At 39.8% G+C, this 27233-nt stretch overlaps 1 protein-coding gene across 3 annotated transcripts in view; it reads right to left on the bottom strand.

The window, feature by feature from the left end:
* Window positions 1-27233, bottom strand: part of ca16b (carbonic anhydrase XVI b) — a 720903-nt gene that overhangs the window by 56303 nt on the left and 637367 nt on the right. For all 3 annotated transcript variants that reach the window (XM_087994366.1, XM_087994367.1, XM_087994368.1), the window contains 2 exons: window positions 22901-22992; window positions 2539-2630 (listed from right to left, as the gene is read on the bottom strand). In XM_087994366.1, the coding sequence (XP_087850492.1) occupies window positions 2539-2630; window positions 22901-22992 (184 nt within the window). The remainder of the gene's footprint in view (window positions 1-2538; window positions 2631-22900; window positions 22993-27233) is intronic.

Genomic DNA, 27233 nt, shown 5'->3' with positions numbered 1-27233 from the left:
CAACTTAATGCTCTAATTGGATCAGTGACCCTTCCTAAAAACTCTAACAACTTGAAAAATATTTGATAAAACCATTGACTGCAAACCTTGGGTACTGAGGATCCGTAGATTTCATTTTTACTCTCGTTTATCTATTTTAGGATAGTCTATCTTCTCACTACAAAATTAGATTAAAAACTCAGAATAAAGCACTTGTTTGTTAACAACAGAGCTGACTTTTAGACTGTACCAATTATTAAATACCTTTTTGCAAAGCAACCTGAAGAAAATAGCTTTCTGAAGAATTAGATCAAGTGAAGCGTTAACAGCCCAGTGACACACTGAGTTGCTGTACTAATACTTGACAAATTCATGAAAAATAAGGTACATTTGCAACCATAATTCTCCAGCAAGGCAAGTTCCCAATCGCAAAATGATTCCTTGAGAGGTGGTAGCTACACAATGGGTCACTGTTAATGGAAGATAATGGCCCAATTACCTACCCAGCTCAATAAACGTTTGCAGTGGATCTAACATGGGCATGATATGCAAAGGTGGGTAGAATTAAGAAAAAGAAATATATTTTCAAATAAATAAAGTCTCAAGTACTTTTGATTCAACTGACTTAATTGGCTTGACTACAAACCTCATTGTAAGTGTGACTCCATGGTATACAAACAGTACATTATTTTATAGTAAATGCACCACTTTGACTATTATTTGGCTATTTGCATGAAAAGCAGAAGTATGCAGTTAGGAAGTTATTGGCATTGACAAACCATCAGCTAAATGATTGAGCAGAGATAAAAGCCTTTAACAATGTTGACACTATGCAGGACAAACATTTGCCCCAAGAGAATTGCTTTTGATCAAGACAATCTAATTCAAATCAGCCAAAATCTATTATTCATGATCTGGCTGGCCACTGCTATTAATCACATCTGTTTGTTACACCATTAAACATACTGTGGAATAATTTCATCGAATAAACAAATCAAGATGTGTGATGAAAAATGAATTCATTAATCCAAATGACTGTTGTGCTCCATCACCTTTTAATCTTTCGCTCTCTAATTCAGCCATATTCAATTTTATAGCTGTGTGAATTGTTATAGAGTTTGAAGTACATTTTAAGAACTCATTAAAGACTGTGTTTATGATTTGTGAAAAAAACATATTTCACATTGACAGATCTTTTTCTGAAATGAGATTCTGCAATTTCATTACCATTATAGAATACAACAAAACCAATTATTAGCACTTCTCAAGAAGTCCCCATTTACAGGACCTTCGAAGTTTTAAATTCCAACCTTCTAATACTATTAGCAAAGAGAATAAATGTTGCAATTTTGTATTTACTTAAATGCACTTAATGGTATAAAATTAATGACAAAGAATAAAAAGCATATTTGAATTGTATGTCAACATTAATGGTGCTCAACAGAGACGGGGGAATCCCTGACAGCACTGTCAGCACTGTGTACCAGAAAATGGGCATATGCTAAGTAAATGTAGAAAGAAAAATCAGAAAGTGTCTAACCACTTTATTTAAAAGTGACAGCACCCAACAGGGAGCTTGGTCTGGCTCATCTAATTCAGCTGTAGTGATGGAAAGAAGATAAAATAATCCAGTCTATGGGAAGAGGTCAATTTTTTGAATTATGCTTTCTTGTCACTTCACCAAGAGCAGTCTTATGGGCCAACCCAGGTCTGAAATTGTCCTGCTTTTCCAAAGGAAAGATTTGTATCATCTTGGGAGTTTAAAATCAAGACTAAAGAAGATTAAAAAAGATTAAAATATGGGTTTTTTTCAGCAAGATACACAAACAGTCAATGAAGCACAGCAGCTGGAAGAGATCACATCGAAGAATGCAGGAAGTGGATATCATGAGGCTCTCTGAATCTTGAAAGGGATGACATGCAGGAGAACAAGCAGCACTCCAATCCAAATTTCAGCAACAGTTCTTCATGAGAGTGCTCCAAGATGCAGACATATGCTGTGCTTAAACCAGTGCAGTATTTTCCAGCCCTAAACCAGGAAATGCAAAAACTGTGCAGTCATAGACAGTTGACAGCAAGGAACACTAAAGTGCCTTTGAACCAATCTGAAATATAGTTCCCCATTTTAAAAAATCTAAAACTTCCTAGTATTGTACTCCATCCAGTATACTTTGTCTTCATACATGGTATGATCCAGGATTGGGTTCCAGTAATCTCCATATATTTTTAACTGTTAAATGAAACTATGGAACTTCAAAAGAAATAAACATTGTTTTATTATTCCCATAAATTACTGTGGGAAAATAACACACTACAAGAGGTGAAACAGAAAGCTATAAATTATTATAACTGTGAAATAGATTAAAAAGGAAAGTATGGAACTCTTTTTGTTATTTCAGCCATTTGCTTCCATTGTACAATTTTGCTTAAATGACATTACACTATAAAAAAGCATAGTATAGTTACCAATCTCCAATTTACCCAAAAGAAAACCACCACAAAATGTGAACATGGAACCTGTTCTTAAAAATATTAGGAACTAATACAACACCAACTTACCTCAAATTCCTCAGAGAATCCATGTTGGTTATTGGTATACAGTTCATTTATGTGCTTTACAAACTGCTTGACTGGAATGGCCTCCATATCATCTGCAGGGAAGAACAAATAAAGATGTTGCTAGGTAACTAACACAATTACAGAAGAGATTCATGAGTTTGGTCCAATTAATAGCTTTTCATGCAAAAGCTGAACTGGTGTTACATGTCTGTAAATCTCAAAAATGCTTCAGACTTAACTAATATACATAAATCAGCTTTGATGAAAACTAATCAAAATGCAACACATTTGGCAAACCAGAACTGCTCTGGGATTACATTTCAATGAGTGTGTTTGGGTGGGAATAGAGAGTTTTAATTATTTATTTAATGTATTGAGATGAAAAACACACCTGAGCTCAATACGAGGTAAAAGACCCAACATTAGCTTTGTGCCCTTGGCATCGAAACAAACTTTTTTTTGCATACTCCAAATAACTCAGCAAGATGGTCTGATCTTAAAAGCAGAAATTTAAATTTATATTAATATGAATAAATGTGAAACAGGTTAAACAGAACATGGACCTAAGTGACTGGACGTAGGAAGGATACCGCACAAAGCAAAAAAAAGACTGTGCAGTTTAATACAATCTTCTGCTTTAATTCATATCCTTGTAAAATAAAGCATCTGTTCGATCGTTTCAGCTATAAAAGCAAGCCAAGGAAAGATTACAAGGGGGAGAAAAGCAAACACTTTGTCAAATGTTTAAAAAAAAATCAAATGCTTGTTTGTAGAACATGCATGCTGAAATACTATCATGTGGAATTTGAGGCAAAATTTGCAATTTGACATTATGCGAAGGTTAAAGTAATTTTCCCAGCTGGTATTTGAAACATCAAAGTCTTGTGAGTACAGGAAAACCCCTATTATCCACCCAAGAAGGGCAGTGGGTATTTTGTTCGGACAACTGATCGTTCAGATAATTGATCTGATTGCAAACAAGTGGTAATTTATGAGTGCTGGTTATCTGACAATGCACGCCATAATGCCGTTTAACTGACAACTGAATGCTGAGTTGCCTAATGCCGTTTTTACGGGACCTTGAGATCTTAGTTGGATAATCCAAAATTTGGATAACTGATGTTCGGATAATTGAGGTTGCCCTGTACTTGTGTGGGAGTGTGAGCTTAGACCACTAGAAACAGGAAAAACTAACAATACAAATTAAACTGAGGAACAGCAATCACTGACAGATTTGAACATGCTGTTTTGTACTAGAGTCTCTCTCAATGTTAATTACTTCAAATTAAGGCATCTAATTATTTTTATTAGCATTTGAGTAGTTAAGAAAATAAAATAGATTGTTATGCATTTTCTCTGACTGATTAGTAGTATTATGCAAACTTCATTAAAAAAGATTCTGGAATTGTTGTGGTTCTGTTCGCTGAGCTGGAAGTTTTTGTTGCAAACGTTTCGTCCCCTGGCTAGGCGACATCATCAGTGCTTGGGAGCCTCCTGCGAAGCGCTTCTTTGATGCTTCCTCCGGTGTTTATAGTGGTCTGTCCCTGCCGCTTCCGGTTGTCAGTTTCAGCTGTCCGCTGCAGTGGTTGGTATATTGGGTCCAGGTCGATGTGTTTGTTGATGGAGTTTGTGGATGAATGCCATGCCTCTAAGAATTCCCTGGCTGTTCTCTGTCTGGCTTGCCCTATGATAGTACTGTTGTCCCAGTCAAATTCATGTTGCTTGTTGTCTGCGTGTGTGGCTACTAAGGATAGCTGGTCATGTCGTTTCGTGGATAGTTGATGTTCATGTATGCGGATTGTTAGCTGTCTTCCTGTTTGTCCTATATAGTGTTTAATGCAGTCCTTGCATGGTATTTTGTACACTACATTCGTCTTGCTCATGTTGGGTATCGGGTCCTTCGTTCTGGTGAGTTGTTGTCTGAGCGTGGCTGTTGGTTTGTGTGCCGTTATGAGTCCTAGGGGTCGCAGTAGTCTGGCAGTCAGTTCCGAGATGCTCCTGATGTATGGTAGTGTGGCTAGTCCTTTTGGTTGTGGTATGTCCTCGTTCCGTGGTCTTTCTCTTAGGCATCTGCTGATGAAGTTGCGCGGGTATCCGTTTTTGGCGAATACCTTGTATAGGTGTTCCTCTTCTTCTTTTTGCAGTCCTGGTGTACTGCAGTGTGTTGTGGCCCTTTTGAATAGTCTCCTGATGCAGCTTCGTTTGTGTGTGTTGGAGTGGTTACTTTCATAGTTTAGGACTTGGTCTGTGTGTGTGGCTTTCCTGTATACCCTTGTAGTGAATTCTCCGTCTGGTGTTCTCTGTATCATCACGTCTAGGAATGGGAGTTGGCTATCCTTTTCTTCTTCTCTCGTGAATCGGATTCCTGTGAGTGTGGCGTTGATGATCCGGTGTGTTTTTTCTATTTCCGTGTTTTTAATGATTACAAACGTGTCATCGACATATCTGACCCAGAGTTTGGGTTGAATTTGTGGTAGGACTGTTTGTTCTAACCTTTGCATAACTGCCTCTGCTATGAGTCCCGAGATTGGTGATCCCATGGGTGTTCCGTTGATTTGTTCGTATATCTGGTTGTTGAATGTGAAGTGTGTGGTGAGGCACAAGTCCAGTAGTTTAAGTATGCCGTCTTTGTTGATAGGTTCAGCGTCCTGTTTTCTGTTCTGTATGTCCAGTAGGTTGGCTATTGCTCACCAATAGGATAAATAACACACTAAGGAATCTACAAAAAAACGGACAGATAACCAGAGCTGACCTACAAAGAATGAAACCGGAAAGCAACAACACCCCCAGATTCTATGGATTACCTAAAGTACACAAACCAGACATCCCACACAGACCCATAGTATCACTACCAGGACACCATCATACAAACTGGCCAAAGAACTACAACAGAAACTGAAACACCTGGTCAGCGGATCCAAACACTCTATACAATCAACACAGGAATTCTTGGACATCATCAGAAATACACACATAGACAAAGAAGAAACCATGATATCATTCGACGTGACGGCACTGTTCACTTCGATTGACAAAACCCTAGCCAGAGAAACAATAGCCAACCTACTGGACATACAGAACAGAAAACAGGACGCTGAACCTATCAACAAAGACGGCATACTTAAACTACTGGACTTGTGCCTCACCACACACTTCACATTCAACAACCAGATATACGAACAAATCAACGGAACACCCATGGGATCACCAATCTCAGGACTCATAGCAGAGACAGTTATGCAAAGGTTAGAACAAACAGTCCTACCACAAATTCAACCCAAACTCTGGGTCAGATATGTCGATGACACGTTTGTAATCATTAAAAACACGGAAATAGAAAAAACACACCGGATCATCAACGCCACACTCACAGGAATCCGATTCACGAGAGAAGAAGAAAAGGATAGCCAACTCCCATTCCTAGACGTGATGATACAGAGAACACCAGACGGAGAATTCACTACAAGGGTATACAGGAAAGCCACACACACAGACCAAGTCCTAAACTATGAAAGTAACCACCCCAACACACACAAACGAAGCTGCATCAGGACACTATTCAAAAGGGCCACAACACACTGCAGTACACCAGGACTGCAAAAAGAAGAAGAGGAACACCTATACAAGGTATTCGCCAAAAACGGATACCCGCGCAACTTCATCAGCAGATGCCTAAGAGAAAGACCACGGAACGAGGACATACCACAACCAAAAGGACTAGCCACACCACCATACATCAGGAGCATCTCGGAACTGACTGCCAGACTACTGCGACCCCTAGGACTCATAACGGCACACAAACCAACAGCCACGCTCAGACAACAACTCACCAGAACGAAGGACCCGATACCCAACATGAGCAAGACGAATGTAGTGTACAAAATACCATGCAAGGACTGTACTAAACACTATATAGGACAAACAGGAAGACAGCTAACAATCCGCATACATGAACATCAACTAGCCACGAAACGACACGACCAGCTATCCTTAGTAGCCACACACGCAGACAACAAGCAACATGAATTTGACTGGGACAACAGTACTATCATAGGGCAAGCCAGACAGAGAACAGCCAGGGAATTCCTAAAGGTATGGCATTCATCCACAAACTCCATCAACAAACACATCGACCTGGACCCAATATACCAACCACTACAGCGGACAGCTGAAACTGACAACCGGAAGCGGCAGGGACAGACCACTATAAACACCGGAGGAAACATCAAAGAAGCGCTTCGCAGGAGGCTCCCAAGCACTGATGATGTCGCCTAGCCAGGGGACGAAACGTTTGCAACAAAAACTTCCAGCTTGGCGAACAGAACCACAGCAACGAGCACCCGAGCTACAAATCTTCGCACAAACTTTGAAGATTCTGGAATTGAAAATAAAAATAGAAATTGCTGGAATACATACATAAGATTGAAAATAAAGTTGAAGTGATAAAATAAAACAAAAAACTGAATGCTGGAAATCCGAAACAAAAACAGGAAGCGATAGAGAAAATCAGTTCAGCACTTTTTGTTTTTGCTAAAGTTTTGGATGAGACCCTTTTGTTCAAGATCTCATCAAGCAAATTCTAACTTGATCGTGTATAAAGCACAGAAACAGACCCTTCAGTCTAACACGTCCATGCTGACCTGATTTCCCAAATGAAACGAGTCCCATTTGCCCGCGACTGGCCCATATCCATGTAAACCTTTCCAATTTATGTACCTATCCAGATGTCTTTTAAATATTGTCACTGTACCTGTTTGAAAAAGTTGCCCCTCGGGTTCCTTTTAAATCTTTCCTCTCTCACCTTAAACCTGCACCCTCTAGTTTTGAATTTCCCTACTCTGGGAAAAAGATCTTTACTGTTCTCTTACCTATACCCCTCATGATTTTATAAACCTCTATAAGGTCACCCCTCAACCTTCTATGCTTCAGGGAAATAAGTCCCAGCCTACCCAGCTTCTCCTTATAACTCAAACCTAGTTACATTCTTGCAAATATTTTCTGTACCCTTTCCAATTTAATAATATCCTTCCTATGTGTGACTAGTACTGTACATAATGCTCCAAAAGTGGTCTCACCAATGTTCTAAACAGTGGCAGCATGACGTCCCAGCTCCTATACCCAATGCTCTGACCATCCTGTCTCCTGTAACACCACTTTCAAGAAACTATATACCTGAATCCCTAGGTCTCTCTGTTTAATTTCTCAGTGCTCTACTATTAAATGTATAAGTCGTGCCCTGGTTTGTCTTACCAAAATGTTTGAGTTGTTAATTGTTCTACTTTGGACTACTTACTATTTCTCCTATTATACCAGGCTGGCTTTGGTTGAATACCCTCAATATTAGACCTCGGTGAAAGATTACAAGCTTGTACTAAAGGCAAAATAAAAAACTTAAATATTTATTAAATATTAAACTAGTTTTTCTAAAGGAAATTGGATTTCTTGGGAGCAATGCCTTTGAATCATAGAATCCTTTTAGTGTGGAAACAGGCCATTTGACCCAATGAGTCCACACCGATCCTCCGCAGAGTAACCCACCCAGACCCATTCCCCTACCCTAATACACTACGTTTCCTCTAACTAATGCACCTGATCTACACATCCTTGAACACTGTGGGCAATTTAGCATGTCAATTCACCTAACCTGCACATCTTGGGACTGTGGGAGGAAACCGGAGCACCCAGAGGAAACTCACACAGACACGGAAAGAATGTGCAAGTTCCACACAGTCACCCGAGGCTGGTATTAAACTCAGGATACTGGTGTTGTGGCTAACCACTGAGCCACTGTGCCGCCCAGTATGAAAATACAACTATGAAGACAGAATAAGTAATTTTAATTCTAAATTTAGCCTTTATATGGCAAAAAAATGAAATTGTAGTCACCTCCATTATAGCATATCTTTTTTCAACTCTTTCATTTGATGTGGGCATCACAGACAAGGTCAGTATTTCATACCCACCCTTTGTAAATCGGATTTCAGTTTCATTTCACTATGTGCAAGCAGAGAACATGAAGTGGAATTTCAAACAGCACATATTAAAAAAAAACACCAACACATATGGTTGAATTTGGAGGTGTTGCTTATAATGTTTAATTCTAAATAAATAGAAGACTGAATAAAGATTGGATCCAATACTGCTCTTCACCAATGTGCTTTCTGGGATAGAACAGTCCTCATTGCTTTTGAAAAGATCGTGGTGAGCTACCTTCTTGCACCACTGTAACCTATCTGTCAAAGTTACTTCTCCATTATTATTAAGGTGGAAAATTGCAAGATTTTGACCCAGGAACAAAACAGGAATAGCAATGCAGGACCAAATTACTGCCAGTACCTGTACTGAAAACAAAACATGCTGGAGGTCACAGCGGGTCAGGCAGCATTCATGGAGAGAAAGCTAACTAATGTTTTCGAGTCTAGATAAGAATTAATCTAGACTTGAAACGTTATCTTGCTTTCTCTCCATGGATGGTCCCTGACCCGCTGTGATCTGCAGCATTTTTGTTATCAGTACAGGAATAGCAATGTAGTTCTAAGTTGATATAATATCTGATTTGGAGGGGAACTTGCAGAGTTCCCAAGTGTCTTTCATAACTTTTCTTCCTCAGAGGCAGAGGTTGCAGGATTAGGTGATGCTGTAAAGGAAGTGATGACGGGCTGCTGCAGTGCATTTTATAGACAGTACTCACTGCATTATACCAGTTGTGGAGGTAGTGAATATTTCAGATGGTGCGTGGAATGCCAATCAATTGGGTTGCTTTGTCTTGCTTCATGGTGTTGAGTGAATTCATATAATGATGAAATATAATCAAAAATTCTAACATTTTTGGTTTGTATGCATGGCATATGAATATGCAAATAATGTTTCATTTGAGAACAATTAAGTACAATAAGATATCTTCAACATTATCATTCACATACTGTAAGCTTGATTCCTATAGTTAGTTTATACTTGTACTTATCTACAAAATTGACGAGAATCTACACAACCAATTCAAATTTAAAGAGCTGAAATTCACAAAATAAATAAGATGAAATATTAAGCTTATTGGCAAATAATTTTCACCCATTAAAACCAATACAATAAGAACTCAGCTGCTGTAGAATTTCATGTCAGTTATATCATGTAACTACAACTTGAACTTTGAATTCATGATGGAACAGGAACAAAATCATAAAACCTAAGCTACTGGAGAGGAGTGAAAGAGTTTTCTTCTTAACATACTGAGCACAAGGGCATTGAATTTATGGAGAAATTGTCATGAATATTCACCAGAATATCTGAAGATGTCCAGGAGAAATGGAGAAAATTGCCTTTATGATGATTCTCCAAGGATGACTCTACCAAGGGACGTAGCTGATTAGGAAAATCCGTACAGAAATTAATACCAAATGTATTGCCTGCCTACAGTTAGTAAAGGTCACTTCATCCGAGCACTTGGGTGCACAGCAACTCAACTTATGACAAAGACAGACACAAAGTGAATAGAACAACTATGCTATGATAATGACATCAGTAACAGACATAAGACAAACTTATGCAGGAGTCTCATTATGATTAATGGGATGTCAGTGTTAACAGGCAACCTAAGTCTCTTAAAGGGAAATGCACTTTTAACTAAATTTGATTCAGTACTGCAAAGCGCTCAGAGCAGCAGTGTGTACTGTCTGTAAGATGTATTGCAGAAATTTGCCAAAGATGCTTAGTTAGCATCTTCTAAGCCCACAACCAGCTGGATCTACAAGGACAAGGGCTGCAGACAACACTACCATCTACAGGTTTCCCTCCAAGCTACTCACCATCATGACATAGACATATATTGCTGTTCCCTTACTGTCACTGGGCCAGAATTCTGGAATTCCCTAAGGGCATCGTGAGTTAACTTATAGCACATGGACTGCAATAGTTCAAGAAGGCAGTTCATCACCACCACCTTCTGAAGGCGGGCAACAAATGCTGGCCTAGCCAGTGATACCCACATCCCACGAGCGAATTAAAAATACAGGCAGTGGAACACTACAAGGGTTCTACAAGTTTTTGACACCTTTTTGGAAGTTCTTGTGGAGGATGTCACCAGAAATAAGGAGGTACTGCTTACAGCTGACTGGATAGAGGATCCAAGACAAATAAACCAATGGCCAATGGCAACAAAGCCCAGATGACTCTCAGAGTTGCCTTCATTTGATGGTTGATACTGCAGTATGTAATAAAAACTATAGCAAATCTGGACTCTCTCAGGGATATTTTGGAGGATCTCTTCAAGTGATTCAAAAGAAGAAATTCCATTTCAGGATGCCAATGGCTTGCTAGTCGGAACTTTGGTGGTTACAGTGCAGCTGATTGTGCTTTCCTTGTCTGTTCAGGCTTCTCCCAGGTATCATGAGCCTTGCACCCTGGCACTTAACTTGACACTCAATAGTCTAGTTGGAGAAGACAGGTGGGGATGAGGTTTGGGTTGGGAATTGAGCACAAGCATGAAATCAAGGTATCATGAACACTGTTATGAAATCAGACATCGACTCACATACTACATTAGCTGCACAATGAATAAGCAGAAACCATTTCTGCTCAGGGATTTAGTGTGGCATAGACAAGGTTGTGAGAGCGCTATCAATTATGCATTACATCTGGGGGAAAAACGAGATCACAGTGCTCCTACTTTGCTGCTTTGCTATTAAGGAAAGGAATTTTTTTAACATCTTTCTTGATTGATGCAGCAATGGATACAAATTTACTAATGCTGTTCATGATATCTGCAACTTGGAAAATTGCATAAAAATTCAGGGTCATACTTGCCCTCAGACATAGACAATGAAATGTGTGAACTGAAAGCAGTTGGTGCTGGCCCAAGGCTGCCAACTCTGCTCAGACTGTGTGGTGAAATGAAGTCATCACTAGAACCATTCCATAGTTAACAAGGGACAAGGTATTCAGTTTCTGCGCACTGGCACAGCACAAGTCTTCTGCATTTTTTTTCTTCTCCCTCTTTCTCCAGGAGCTGCAAGTTTCAGCCCACTGAATGGCTGGTCTTTCTCAAACACATTCCCCACCCAGCAGTTTTCCAAGCTGCACCCTGTATTGCCACAGGATTTGTGTTCAAGCCTTTTACCAGATATTGTCCTGCAGCTTCCAAAAAGAACTTGCAAAAATGTTCCTGATTAGTTCCAGCAACCACTACAAGCAGAGGTAACAATAATCGCTCACTGGCAATAGAAAACACCTAAACAGATGGTGCTTCTTCCTCGTTCCTGACTATTGTTGCCACGGATTAGAGGGGAAATTTTAGAATGACAAATGCAGTCGTTCCAAAGTTCAATTTGTCAGAATGCAAATACATAATGTATAAGATATTTTCTGCTTTCAGGAAGATCACTGTAAATTAGCAAACCCAACCAGGCATTTAGCACACTTTCAGCTCAGTTTGGGCAATGCAGATCACAACATGAAGCTTCGAAACCTAATGTCAGTTTTATGTCAAAGAATAGGGAATCTTGCATTGAATCTTCCTTCCCTGCGTATGTTTTTAAATCCCTTTCTGGGCAACTCTTATTCTGTGATGGTTGATATAATGCATTGTTAAATTCATCCAGCATTCCTATTATGAATTCTCTACAAACCAATCAATGTTGCTGCATCTGGCACCTGGAGCTCAGAATTCTATTGAAGACTCATTTGAATTATACAGCTCTCAGATAGGGTAAATAATTATGGTTGCACCGTGAATCAATTAATAACACAATGTTAGAATTACCCATGGAATATACTGAGAATGGATAAACTGAAGCATTTCAACTGGAGTCAGAAATTTGATGGGCATCATAAAATTTTACAGCACAGATGTAGGTCATTTAGCCATGCTTTCTGTGCCAATTCTTTCAAAGAACTGCTATTTAGTCCCTTTCCCTGTGCACTTTTAAACTTTTTCTTCCAAGTATTCATTGTAATAAAAGGCATTGTGTCTGTTTCTGGCAGGGTGATTTTCTTTAACAATCATCTGCTAATAAAAGCTCCCCTGACCACTCCCATCATTCCCTTGGTAATTTTCTTTTATTTCTACTCCTAGTTGTCAACTTAATCATACCCAGGCTTCTATTTGTCAACAATATTATTTGTTAAAATAATTATTTTAATACATTTCTAAAGTTATAACTTAAGCATAATTTAAGATTGAAAAATTTGTACATATAGTTGCTGAGTTTTAGGTGAATGCACTGTAGTATTTTATTAGTACCTGTAAAATTACATAGAATCTCTACAATGAGGAAAGAAACCAATCAGCCCATCAAGTTCACACCAACCCTCTGAAGAGCATCCTACCCAGATCCCCACCCTGTCACCGCAACCCCACGTTTACCATATTTAAACCACCTAACCTGCACATCTTTGAACTGTGGGAGGAAACTGGAGCAACTGGCGGAAACCCACGCAGACAAGGGGAGAACATGCAAACTCCACACAGACTTGTCACCCAAGGCTAGATTAAACCCAGGTCCCTATCAGCAGTGAGGCAGTAGCGCTAACCACTGAGCCACCATGCTACCCCATTCTTAATGTTGTTTCATATTAAACATCATGGAATAAGTTCCAGAGTTCCTGTATCATTGCTGCAATCAGCCAGCACACAATCACAAAGCTGACCCAATAAAACTGAACAATATGGTGCTGTACAAAACAACCTGATTGGTAATTTTGATAAGTTTATGAATTTTGGTCCATGAATATTCAAGATCCCTTTGATTAGATTTGAATTACTGTAGTCACAAGTACAGTGAAAAGCTAATAATTATTTTTAAAATTCATGCTAGTGTCCACTGGTTGAGTTACTCTCTTCTGGATATTGTACAATCAGAGAAGATTAATTAGCAACATGGTGGTGAGAGATTCTTTGGAGAAGAGCGACCATAATATGGCGGAATTTTTCATTAAGATGAAAAGTGACACGGGTAAATCTGAGACAAGGGTTCTGAACTTAAGGAAAGCTAACTTTGATGGTATAAGGCATGCATTGGCTAGGATAAACTGGCCAAGAATACTTAAAGAATTGATGGTGAATAGGCAATGGCAGACACTTAAAGAACACATGGATGAACTTTAACAATTGTACATCCCTATCTGGAGCAAGAATAAAACAGGGAACATGGTTCAACCATGGCTAATAAGGGAAATCATGGATAATGTTAAAGCCAAAGAAGAGGCATATAAATTGGCCAGAAAAAGCAGCAAACTTGAGGACTAGAAGAAATTTAAAATTCAATAGAGGAGGACAAAGGGTTTAATTTGAAAAAGAAAAATAGAATATGAAAGTAAGCTTGCGGAAAACATAATAACTGACTGCAAAAGCTTCTATAGATACGTGATGAGAAAAGGACTAATGAAGCCACATGTAGGTCCCTTGCAGTTAGAATCAGATGAATTCAAAATGGACAAAAAAAAGGCAAAGAGTTGAACAAATACTTTGGATTTATCTTCATTAAGGAGTACACAAATAATCTTCAGGAAATGCTAAGGGATAAAGGGTCAGACATGAAGGAGGAACTGAAGGAAATCTCATTAGTGAGGAAATGGGGAAATTGATGGGATTAAAACCTGATGAGTCCCCAGGGCCTGATGCTCCATATCCCAGAGTACTCAAGAAAGTTCTTGAGAAATAAGGGCATTGGTGATCACTTGCCAGCATTCTGTGGACTCTGGAAGAGTTTCAATGAATTGGATGGTAGCTAATATAACCCCACTTTTTGAAAAAGAATGAAAAGAGAAAAAAGTGAGGAATTATAGGCCAGTTAGCCTGACATTGGTGATTGGGAAAATGCTGGAGTCAATTACTGAGGATATAGTAACTGAGCATTTGGTAAATGGTGACAGAATTGGTTCAAGTCAGCATGCATCCACGAAAGGGAAATCATGCTTGATCAATCTTCAAACATTTTTGAAGGATATGACCAGTAGAGTGGACAAGGGTGAATCAGTAGATATTGTGTTTCTAGACATTCAAAAGGCTTTCAGCAAGGTTCCACATAAGAGATTGATAAGGAAAATTAAAGCTTATGGTATCGGAGGTAATGTATTCGCATGGATAGAGAACTGGTTGGCAGACAGGAAGCAAAGAGTTCAAATAACTGGGTCATTTCCAAAGTGGTAGGCAGTGATGAGTGTGGTGCTGCAGGGTTCAGTGTTAGGACTCCAGCTGTTCACAATACACAATAATGATTTGGATGAAGGAGTTGAATGCAATATCTCCAAATCTGCAAATGACACTAAGCTGGGTGGCAGTGTCTGCTGTGAAAAGGATACTAAGCGTGACTTGAACAGGCTGGCAGTGTGGGCAAATACTTAGCAAATGCAATATAATGTAGGCTATGTGATTAATCTATTTTGGTCACAAAAACAGGAAGGCAGATTATTATCGAAATGGTGGCAGTTCAGGAAGAGGTGAGGTGCAATGAGATCTGGATGTCATGGTGGAACAGTCGCTGAAGGCTGGCATGCAGGTGCAGCAGGTGATGAGGAAAGCTAACAGCATGCTGGCCTTCAAAGTGAGAAGATTTGAGTTTAGGAGTAGGAATGTCTTGTGCAATTTTGCAGGGCTTTGGTGAGACCACACTTTCAATGTTGAGTGCAGTTTTGGTCTCCTAGGCTGAGGAAGGATATTCTTACTAGAGAGGGAGTCCAGACTGATTCCCAGGATGGCAGGACTGACATATGAAGAAAGACTGGATTGACTAGGCTTGTACTCACTGGAATTTAAAATGAGGGGGGAATCTCATAGAAACACATAAAATCTTGATGGGACTGGACAGGCTAGATATAGAAAAAATGTTCCTGATGTTGGGAAAGTCCAGAATTAGGGTTCACAGTCTAAGAATAAGGGGTAAGCCATTCAGGACTGAGATGAGGAAGAATCTGAACCTGTGGAATACTCTATCTCAGAAATTTGTTGGGGCCAGTTCATTACAAACATTTAAGAGGGAGCTTGATATGGCCCCTGTGGCTCAAGGGGTCAAGGGATATGAGGAGAAAGTGGGAATAGGATCCTGAAATTGTATGATCAGCCATGATAATGTTGAATGATGGTGCAAGCTCTAAGGGCCACCTATTTTCCTGCACCTATTTTCTATGTTTCTAAACAATCCTGAAGCCGAGCTGGTGAGACAGCAGTGCACATAATCACAGGTGTTAGAGAATAAAATAATTTACTAATTATAAACAATGTAGGTGAAATTTCAAATTCAACTATGTATTGGCTAACTAATACTTAATGCTATTGTCTCTGGTTGCCAGGTAACTAACTACGCTGCAGCTTTATAAAAATGTCAAATTTACTGCCAGAGGCTTTAATTCTCCCACTGGGTTGAGATGAGTTGACAGGTTGTTTCATCTTTAGGAGTGATGAACACAATTTCTTTGTACATTGGCTCATTTTGATAAAATGTTTACATGAAGAAATCAGGACAATACCAGACATTTTCCCTGTCAATAGGTTGGGAGGATGTAGTTTGGCTTCCACAATTCCCCACACGGCTGATTTTAATACTGTCCCCATTGTCAGTTTGGTGATGGGGAATTTAATGAGACAGATGGGGAGCTTGATTGTCTTCCTGCCTTAACTCTGATTAAGTCGATGCCACAAGGGCTATGGTTAGCCTTCCCATATCATTACTAATTAAGGTTTTTAATGGAGCAATTTTATTCAGCAGCAACTAGTTTTCACCCAATAGTGAGTGAGAGACCTGTCATGTTGGAAGCCTCAAAAGCATACATTTGAAGGGATGCTTGCAGACCCTGGGGGAATCCCAGTTCAAAGACACTCAGCCCTTGGTCGAGAAACCAAGCATCAAGAAGGGAGACAGGCTGATTATAAGCCATTCTCTAAATTGCTGCTGACCCGCCTTGCCCACAACCCTCACCCTGAACACTCCATCCCACCATTACTCACTTTTGGTATCCCGTCATGATAGCATGGCTCAGATAGGTATTGTCCTGGTATCACTCCCAACATCATACTCCCCAGCAGCATTGCTAATCAAGAGAGCTGCTGACCCTTGATTGGCCAGCAGCATTTGATTAGCAGGACCTCCAACCCTGGGGTCTTGAGTGGAATTGAATCTTTCCTTTAAATAGGAGATGAGACACTCCAGATAGCTGGTTAGACTCCTGCTACCTCCCGCAATTAATGCTCAACATCTTTCCAATCTCAAAGATACAGCTGTATAGAAGAATCATCAGAATCCAGGGACTGTTGTGCAGAAAATAACTTCAAAGTTAAAAGATACACACTCTTTGTGTATCTTTCATGAAGTCTAGGATCAATCTACAACTTATGTACCTGCCAAACCAAAAGCAACTGGACAATTTTCTCAAACAAAAATCAAATAAAAATGTAACAACTGTCTCCATCAAAAAAAATCCTTTGTTGAAATAATCATTTTTTTAAACAAAGGGTTAGCAATATAGTCCAAAACAAAACAGAAATTGCTGGAAAAGCTCAGCAGGTTTGGCAGCATCTATGAAGAGAAATCAGAATTAACGTTTCCGGTCCATTGACCCTTCCTCAGCAGTAAATTCTATGCGTTGGAAGGTGTAACCTGAGCTGTTCAAGTTTTAGTCTTACTTTCTAACATATTGTTTGGCCACAGTCCTCAATGTTCCACATCTTTAGTACTGTTAGTATCATGCTTAAATAATCAGGAAAACATAATAGTTTGTAAACAATGATTTGTAAGTAGACAGTGCTAAATGATCTCATAAGTAACTGATCAGGTCTAGCAGTTCTGCCACATCCAACTGTGAATGATGGTGGACAATTAAACCACCAAAAGGAGGACGCAGATCTGCCTGATCTTCAATGAGGGAGGTCAGCTCATTACTGCAAAAGACAAGGCTATAGCATTTGTAACTATTTTCAACTAGAAGTGCCAAATTAATGCTCCATTTCAGCCACCTTCTGCAGGCCCCAGCAATAGAGTTGTCAGTAGTTAGCCAATTTGATTCACTACCCATAATATCAAGAAAAGCTGAAAGCGCTGGGTGCTGAGAAGGCTAGGGCCCAACAACATTCCAGCAATTGGCCTATAGAGCTAGCCACATTCTAGCTAAGCTGTTACGGAACTGCTACAACTCTCAGGTGCTGGCCTCAATTCAGTTCCGTTTCAATCATGGACAAAAGAGCCGAAATCAAGAGGTGAGGTGAGAATTACTACCCCTGATATCAATGCAGCAGTTGACAAAATATGGCAACAAGGAGTCCTAGCAAAACAGGAGTCAATGGGAATCAGAGGAAAAACTCTCCACTAGTTGAAGTTATACTTAGCACAAAGAAAGATGGTTGTGACTGTTGGACAGGACATTGCTGTAGGAATTTCTCATGTAGCATCCTAGGCCCAACAAACTTCAGCTGCTTCAACAAATAAATTCCCTCTTGAAAGCCAGGTGGAGAATTTCACCGATGATTAGAGTTTTCAACATCATTCACTGCTCCTCAGTTGCTGAAACATTCCATCTCTAGACTTAGCAAGATCACGACCAGAAGCTCAAATGGACCAACCATATAAATATTGTGGCTAAAAGAGCAGCTCAGAATCCAGTGATATAACTCACCTCCTGCCTCCCCAACATTTGGTTATCATCGAGATGACACAAATCAGGAGTGTGATTGAATACCTCACAGTTGCCTGTGATTGCAGCCTCAATAACACTAAAGAAGCTTAACACCATCTAAAACATAGCAGCCTACTTGAATGGCACCAAATCCATCAATATCCATTCCCTCCACCAACAATACAAAATGAATCAGTATGCATCATATACACATTTGCTGTAGCAAGTCACCAAAACTTCTTTGACAGCATCTTCTAAATCTCTGACCTCTAATATTTAGAAGGACGGGTGTGAACCTGGAGGTATAGTTAGTAAGTTTGCAGATGACAAATTGGAGGTGTAGCGGACAGCGAAGAAGGTTACCTCAGAGTATAATGGGATCTTGAACATTTGGGCCAATGGGCTGAGGAGTGGCAGATAGAGTTTAATTTAGATAAATGTGAGGTGTTGCATTTTGGAAAGGCAAAGCAGAGCAGGACTCATACACTTAATGGTAAGTTTTGGGGAGTGTGGCTGAACAAAGAGATCTTGTTCAGGTTTATATTTCCTTTAAAATAGAGTCGCAGGTAGATAGGATAGTGAAGATGATGTTTGGTATGCTTTCCTTTATTGGATTCTGAGTATAGGAATTGGAAGGTCATGTTGCGACTGTACAGGACATTGGCAGGCGAAAGTGAGGACTGCAGATGCTGGAGATTACAGTCGAGGGTGTGGTGCTGGAAAAGCACAGCAGGTCAGGCAGCATCCAAGATGTAGGAAAATCAGCGTCCCGGGCAAAAGCCCTTCATCAGGAATGAGGCTGGGACCCTCGAGGGTGGAGAGATAAATGGGAGGGGATGGGGTTAGGGGGAAGGTAGCTGAGGTGAATGGAGGTGGAGGTAAAGGTCAGAGGGGAGGGTGGAGTGGATAGGTGGGAAGGAAGATGGACAGGTGGGTCAGGTCATGAAGGCGGTGCTGAACTTGAAGGTTGGAACTGGGTTAATGTCGGGGGAGGGGAAATGAGGAAACAGGTGAAATCCACATCGATGCCATGGGGTTGAAGCATCCCGAGGTGGAAGATGAGGCATTCTTCCTCCAATCGTCGGGTGGTAAGGGAGTGGTGATGGAGGAGGCCCAGGACCTGCATGTCCTCAGTGGAGTGGGAGGGGGAGTTGAAGTGTTTGGCCATGGGGCGCTGGAGTTGGTTGGTGCAGGTGTCCCAGAGATGTTCTCTAAAGCGCTGAGTAGGCCACTTTTAGAATATTGTGTGCAATTCTGGTCTCCCTCCCACAGGGTTCAGAAAAGATTTGCCAGAGTTGGAGGCTACAGGGAGAGGCTGAATAAGCTGGGGCTGTTCCCTTGGTGCGTTGGAGGCTGAGGGGTGACCTTACGAGGTTTATAAAATCATGAGGGGCATGGATAGGGTAAATAGACAAGGTCTTTTTCCCTGAGTTGGGGAGTCCAGAACTGGAGGGCATAGGTTTAGATTGAGAGGGGAAAAAAATTAAAACAGGGACAACTTTTTCATACATGGTGCATGTATGGAATGACCTGCCAGAGGAAGTGTTGGAGGCTGGCACAATTACAACATTTACAAGGCATCTGGATGGGTATATGAATAGGAAGGCTTTAGAGGGATATGGGCCAAGTGCTAGCAAATGGGACTAGATTAGGCTAGGATATCTGGTCAGTATGGATGAGTTGCACCAACGGGTCTGTTTCTGTGCTGTACATCTCTATGACTAAGTGTAGCTTACTTGCAGTTTCCTCTCTATACCACACATCATTCTGATGTGGAACACTGTCAAAATCCTAGAATTTGCTAACAACACTGTGGGATGTATGCACTACATGGGCTGCAGCAATTCAACGAAGTGACTTACCACCACCTTCCCCAGTTAATTAGGAATCAGCAATGAATGCTATCCTAGCCAATGACATAAACTTCCCATGAAAGGATAAAATGAACTGGAGTAGAGGATGTCTAAATTTTAGACAGAAAGTTTGCTTGAATTCTGAATAGGCCAGCAATGACACTTCTGACCATGTTGCAAGGAAAATTAGTTAAGAATAAAGAAATCCAAAGGTTGGCTGTTTTGGTGAGCATAGCTGGACTTCAAGGTGTTAGAGAATGTTAAAAAGTCAAAAATGAAAATAATAATCAATGCAGGAACTTTGACTCTCTTACCTAACTTGAAAAAGATTTTCAAAGGGGAATCAGGCTGAATATAATGGCTGTCTTTTTTTAAACAATAAAACAAAGCAAATTAAAATCACAGTGCAAAACAGTACAAAGAGGTTGTTTGGTACACAAGTCAGTGCTCTTGTTTTCTTCAAAAGTGATTGAGTTTAATCCTCCCACTTGCTCTTTGTATCCGCTAGTTCAAGCTACTAATTTACTTATTCAAAAAAATAAGGGTTCTGTCTCAATGACAGTTTATGGCAAAGATTTCCACATCTAATCACCTACTGAGTAAGAAGCAACTCCTGTTTAATTATTTTTTGTAACTGTTTTACTTTTGTGTTCACTTCTTACTGCCCTGTCAAGTGGTTAAAAAAAAACTACTATTCATCTGTATATAATTCTCAGGGACTCAGAGACCTATCTGTTTATCATCCTTAGCCTACTCAACGGTTGTGAAGAATGTCCAATTTCTTGAACCATTTATCGTAACTTAAACATGTCATTCTAACTGGCAAAATAGTTCAATACTAACTCAAATCTGAATGTATTGGGTCTGCTTGGGTAATGAAGTCCAAATCAAATACTAGCTATGCCTTGCATCTATACATTCAGCAGCAAGAATCATATTTGATTTTTGGCACACACAACATCACACAATAGCTACACTGAATATTAAAAAACACCAAGAATTAAAACTTCTATTGAAATTTACATGCCTATGTTACGCATGTTGCCAACAATGAGAACAGATTCTGAGGTCACTGTCATACAGGTGTACTTGGACAAACTGACTACTTCTCTCTATCCAAGTGGAAATGGTTTCATCTGTATTTAGTACTTCATTATAGCACATGATCAAGATGAGAATTTGCCCATGTACATAAACTGCATGGCCAGATGACTTCAAAGTTGGAAATAGTTGTCTCAGCAACACTGAGGTATTTTAACTGCCAGCTTTTTAATAGTTGTATGTTTATTATAAAGTGAAGCAACATTGTGAATCATGATGCTTAAGACATCATGAGAGTATGGCTCAGACTTAATCAACCATCTGATCTTTTCCTGCTTTTGTCTTTGTATGCTTTTGTATTTATAAGCCTTTTCTTTATTCTAATTAAATTCTTGAGAATAAATTATCACAATTTTTACTGCCCGGTGACACATTTACATGCAGTGAAAGCAAAATTCTGGAGCTCTGTCATGATCAGGAAAACATTACACTGTGCAGAAGCTAATACCAAAACTCAAAAAATCGCAGCATTAATAGTCCAGCGGGTTTCTGCTGTCAGACTGAACCGTGTGTTCATGTGCAATCTGCTTCTCTAGGCATGATGTGTACACTTGTCAATAGACAGACAGGGACAATTATTCAAAGTGAATGAACAGAAGACAGTGATCAACAGCACCCAGTGAAAACCCGTGACAGGCAGTCGATGAAGATAATTTATCCAGGCAGGCCAGTTTAACTACTGCACCGAGGAATAAAACATTAAGCATTCACCTTTGCTTCATAGTGGCATTGCAAATAAAATCATGAAAAGCAAATTCCTTAAATTTAGCTACCCAATATAATTCTAGCAGACCTTAAGATGGTTTATGCAACTATCAATTGGGGAACTATCTGATCCTTCATCTAAGGATTAACAGATATGCATCTTTAACCTTAATGCTTCTGCCATGAGAGTGAAAAGGCACTGATGAAAGCAAAGTGACGTGTGAAAAATATATGGTTGCATTCTTACACAAATTAATGTTTTGTGATATGCTCTTATCATTCTGTTGATAGATTTTTGATAGACAAGAAAATCAGGATCATTCAGGTCCTCAACATTCAAAAGTCAGGCAATAAGAACCACAAAGAAACTCGAAGGCATGAAATATAATTTAGAGACCTTTAATGAGAACTTTAAATGAGAAATGTAATGAGAACTTTGAATATTATGCACCAATGATATTTTCAACCAAAAACAGCAGCATTTCAAATTGCTCTGTAGAAAACACTAACAATCTACCTTGCGGTTTCTGAAACAATCCTCTTGTCTATATTACACACACAAATAAACATTTTGAGTCAAACATAAGCAAATCTGTCATCGATCTCTGGAATCAGTTCCCTTCCCCCCCCCCCCCCCCCCCAACCCCTTTCCAGTTCTCTGCACCAACCAGGTTAAATTACGCCATTATAAATCACTGTTAACCTTCACTAGGATTTCAGATTGCAACTTTGTGTGAAATCAATGGTCCTATATTTTTCATAACATAAGCTCTCAATTTATGCACTTCTGCAAGACCAGCGTAGCAATTAAACACGTAATCAAAATGGTACTTTTAATATAAGATAATAAAAACATTCTATCTAACCAATGTTTTTGAGTAATAAATTCATCAGTTCATGATTACCTTGAAAATGTAAGTGTGCTATAGATCAATTCAACAAAGTTCTTCATACAATCGTAGCTAAATTAGAGACTACATTTAAGGATGTTTACTTTCTAGAGATTGCCTAAGTTGTGTAGGCTTGAACCTGAGCTAAATGGCATTTGCAGATTGTGTTTCAACATATGCAAAAAGTAACCAAGGAATAAAGAATAACTGACTTACCTGGAATTGGGATAATGGGAATGCTTTCATTAGGAACCACTCGTGGTGAACTGCTGTCCTCCACATAGAAGTGTGCTGTCTGAAAACATTTTCTGAAGAGAAAATAAACAATGTGCTTAATCTTTGGAAATCTATGTGCATGGACCAAAAGTTTTCAAAATTGTGGGTGCCTGTGAATAAATCGCTGTCATACTGCCATCATCTAAATTTGTTCTTTATTGTTAATCATTGCAAAGTTTCTGATGGTCTTTGAAAAATGTCATCAAACAATTAAAATGACTGTGAACCTAAATTCTTACTCTTCCCTTGGAAAGGTATCAAAGGTAACATACTAACAGTTTTCAAACCAAACAGATTTACACTTCTATCATTTTTAGTTAAAGTTTAAAAATAACATGACATTTCTCTGTATATCATTTTGAGGCAATATGAAAGAATAATACAAAACTGAATTACAGCTGCTAAGAAAAAGAAATCAATAGATATGCTCCTAAATGGCCTGAGGAGCAGCCTGGGGCCCAACAAGGATGGAAATATCACATCACAAAGGGGGATTCAAGCAAAACAGTTTCTGTTAGTAAAAGATGTGTGGAATCAGAACCTCTCAGTATTTTACCTGTACTTGATGCAAAGTAACGAGCACAAATTGGTCATCATTGAGAAGGCACGGACAAGAAAATCACACAGAGCTGTGAACAGCCTTTGCATGGTGATGTTGACTGAAGCTGGACTCGAAAACTCCAGCGTCATTGCTCATCTGATTTAATGACTTTCCTTGGGCTGGAACTGAATATCAAATGAGCCTCCTAGTGCTCTTGTGACAGGAGGAGGGACTATTGTGTTCATCAGGGTCTTTTAACAAAAGGATTATTCTGCCGCAATGATGCCCTTAATAAACTGTTTTGGGAGCTCCAGCATGTACCCCAATGTTGTCAATTCTTGATTTGTGTAAATTTACTGATATAACCCAGAAAACAAGAAGTACCTTTAATGTTTTTCCAAAACACTGTTCTGTTATACATGGTGATCTCAGTGTATAATTACTGAGCAGCAATTACTGTCTGCTAATTAAGGCACTCAACATAACACAACTACAGCTAAAAGCTTTGATTATTTGTTGGTATCTTATCACAAAAAGTTAAAATACTTGATTTTCAATTTATACAGGAATAATGATAACAAATCCACAGATAATTAATTAGGCTGCAGTATTTTGAATGACAGCACAAAACTCTTGCACAGATTCAATTTCTTAATTTTGTCCCTTACTGGTAATATCAGCATTTATTGCCTATCCTTAAATGTTTTTAAGATGGCAGTGGTAAACCATTATCTTGATCCATTGTAGTCTGTGTAGTGGAACTATGCTGTAGTTGTGTTCAGTAGAGAGTTCCATGATTTTGACCCAGCAATGAAGAAGAAATTGTGATATTTCTAAATCCAAATGGTGTGTAATTTGGATAGAAACTTGAAGGTAGTAATGTTATTATGCACCTTCGGCAGTTTTTTTGTAACTAACGCCATCTGCTAACCTTGTTGTTCTGGAGGGAAGTGGTCATATATTCTTAGAGATATATAGCATGGAACCAGACACTTCGGTCCAACTCGTCCATGCCAACCAGATATCTTGAAATTAATCTAATCCCATCTGCCAGCATTTAACCCATATCCCTTTAAACCCGACCTATTCATGTACCCAACCAGATGCCTTTTAAATGTTGCAACTGTACCAGCCTCTATTATCTCCTCTGGCAGCTCATTGCACACACACACCACCCTTTGCATGAAAATGTTGCCCCTTAAATCTTTCCTTTCTCACCTTAAACCTATGCCTTCTTGTTGTGGACTCGCCTATCCAGGGAAAAAGACCTTGGCTATTTACTGTATCCATGCCCCGCATGTTTTTATAAATCTCTAAGGTCACCCCTCAGCCTCTGACACTCCAGGGAAAATGGTCACAGCCTATTCAGCCTCTCTTTCTAACTCAAACCCTTCAAACCTGGCAACATCCTTGCCAAACTTTTTTGAACCCTTTCAAGTTGTCAACATCTTTCCTCTAGCAGGCGACCAGAATTGAATGCAGTATTTCAAAAATGGCCTAACCAATGTCCTGTATAGCTGCAACATGACACCCCAACTCCTATACTCAATGCACTGACCAATAAAAGCAAGCATACCAAATTCCTTCTTCACTACACTGTCTACCTGCGACTTCACTTACAAGGAATTATGAACCTGTACCACATGGTCACTTCGTTCAACAATTCCCCAGGACCCTACCATTCATTGTATAAGCCCTGTCCTGATTTGCCTTACCAAAATGTGACACCTCTCATTTATCTAAATGAAACTCCAACTGCCACTCCTTGGCCCATCGGCCCATCTGATCAAGGTTACATTGTAGTCTGAGGTAACCTCCTTCACTGTCCATTATGTCACCAATTTTGGTGTCAACTGCAAGTTTCTAACCATACCTCCTACATTTACATCCAAATCATTTACATAAATGACAAAAAGCAGTGGCCCCAAAACCGATCCTTGCACTGGTACACCACTGGTCACAGGGCTCAAGTCAAAATGCAATCCTCCACCACCTCTGTCTCCTGCCTTCAAGTGAATTTTGTATCCTTATGGCTAGCTCTCCCTTGGATTCCATTTAATCTAACCTTCTAACCAATCTACAATGCGGAATTTCATCAAATGCCTTGCTGAAGTCCATAAAGACAATGTCCACTGCTCTGCCTTCATCAATCTTCTATATCACTTCTTCAAAAAACTCATTCAAGTTAGTTAGACACAATTTCCTATGCACAAAGCCATGTTGACTATCCCTAATCAGTCCTTGTCTTTCCAAATACGTGAAAATTCTGTCGCTCAGAATCCCCTCCAACTTACCTACCACTGATGTCACTGGGTCACTGGTCTATAGTTCCCTGGTTTTTCCTTACCATCTTAAATAAAGGCACCACATTGGCCAACCTCCAGTCTTCTAGCACCTCACCTGTGGCTATCCATAATACAAATATCTCATCAAGGAGTGAACCACTTCCCTAACTTCCCACACAGTTCTGGGATATACCTAATCAGGTGCCAAGGATTTATCCACCTTTATGCATTTTAAGATGCCCAACACCTCCTCTGTGATATGGACACTTTTCAAGCTATCACTATTTATTTCTCAAAGTTTTGCTGCTTCCATGTCCTTCTCCATAGTGAATACTGATACAAAATACTCATTTAATATCTCACCCATCTCCTGTGATTCACACATACACAGCCTTGTTGATCTTTAAGAGATGCTATTCTCTCGCCAGTTACTCTTTTTTCCTTAATGTATTTATAGAATCCCATTAGCAAATAGGGTTAAGGAGAATCCAAACTATCTCATGTCACCTTTTTGGCCTCCTGATTTCCTTTTGAGTATTCTTCTACTGCCCTTATACCCCTCTAGGGATTCAGTCAATCCCAGCTGTCTACACTTCATTTTGAGTATTCTTCTACTGCCCTTATATCCCTCTAGGGATTCAGTCGATCCCAGCTGTATATCTCCTTCATTTTCTTGACCAGAGCTTCAATTTTAGTAGTCATCCATTCTACACCTACCAGCCTTGCCCTTCTCACTGGTACGAGTGCAAACCTTCTAGTCACACCTCCTTTATGCACATTCAAATCATCTACACGGTGGCACGGTGGTTAGCACTGCTGCCCCACAGGGTCAGAGACCCGGGTTCAATTCCCGCCTCAGGCAACTGTCTGTGCGGAGTTTGCGCATTCTCCCTGTGTCTATGTGGGTTTCCTCCGGGTGCTCCGGTTTCCTCCCACAGTCCAAAAATGTACAGGTTAGGTGAATTGACCATGCTAAATTGCCCGTAGTGTTAGATGTAGGGGAATGGGTCTAGGTGGGTTGCTCTTCGAAGGGTCGGTGTGGACTTGTTGGGCCGAAGGATCTGTTTCTACACTGTAAGTAATCTAATCTAATCTACATCAATGACAAAAAGCAGTGGCCACTACACTGATCCTTGTGGTGCACTGCTAACAGGAACATACTGCCTCTGGACTCTCATTATCACATTTTTAAAGCTGTCACCTCCCACCCCCCCAACTTTTCAACTGCTCTTTTACCTGCAAACAGTCTCTCCCAATCAACTTTTGAAAGTTCTTGCCTAATACCATCAAAATTGGCTTTACTCCAACTTGGAACTTTAGCTACTGGATCAAGTCTATCCTTTTTCCATAATTATTTTAAAACTGATAAGAATTATGATTACTGGCCCCAAAGTGCTCACCAACTGACACCTCAGTCACTTGCCCTACATTATTTCCCAAGAGAAGG

Source organism: Chiloscyllium plagiosum, unplaced genomic scaffold (genome assembly GCF_037043375.1).
Source record: "Chiloscyllium plagiosum isolate Xiang-an unplaced genomic scaffold, Cpla_swu_hap1 HiC_scaffold_14, whole genome shotgun sequence".
NCBI classification, from domain to species: Eukaryota; Metazoa; Chordata; class Chondrichthyes; order Orectolobiformes; family Hemiscylliidae; genus Chiloscyllium; species Chiloscyllium plagiosum.
Note: the sequence above shows the minus strand (reverse complement) of the source record. Positions and strands in the feature narration are given on the sequence as shown.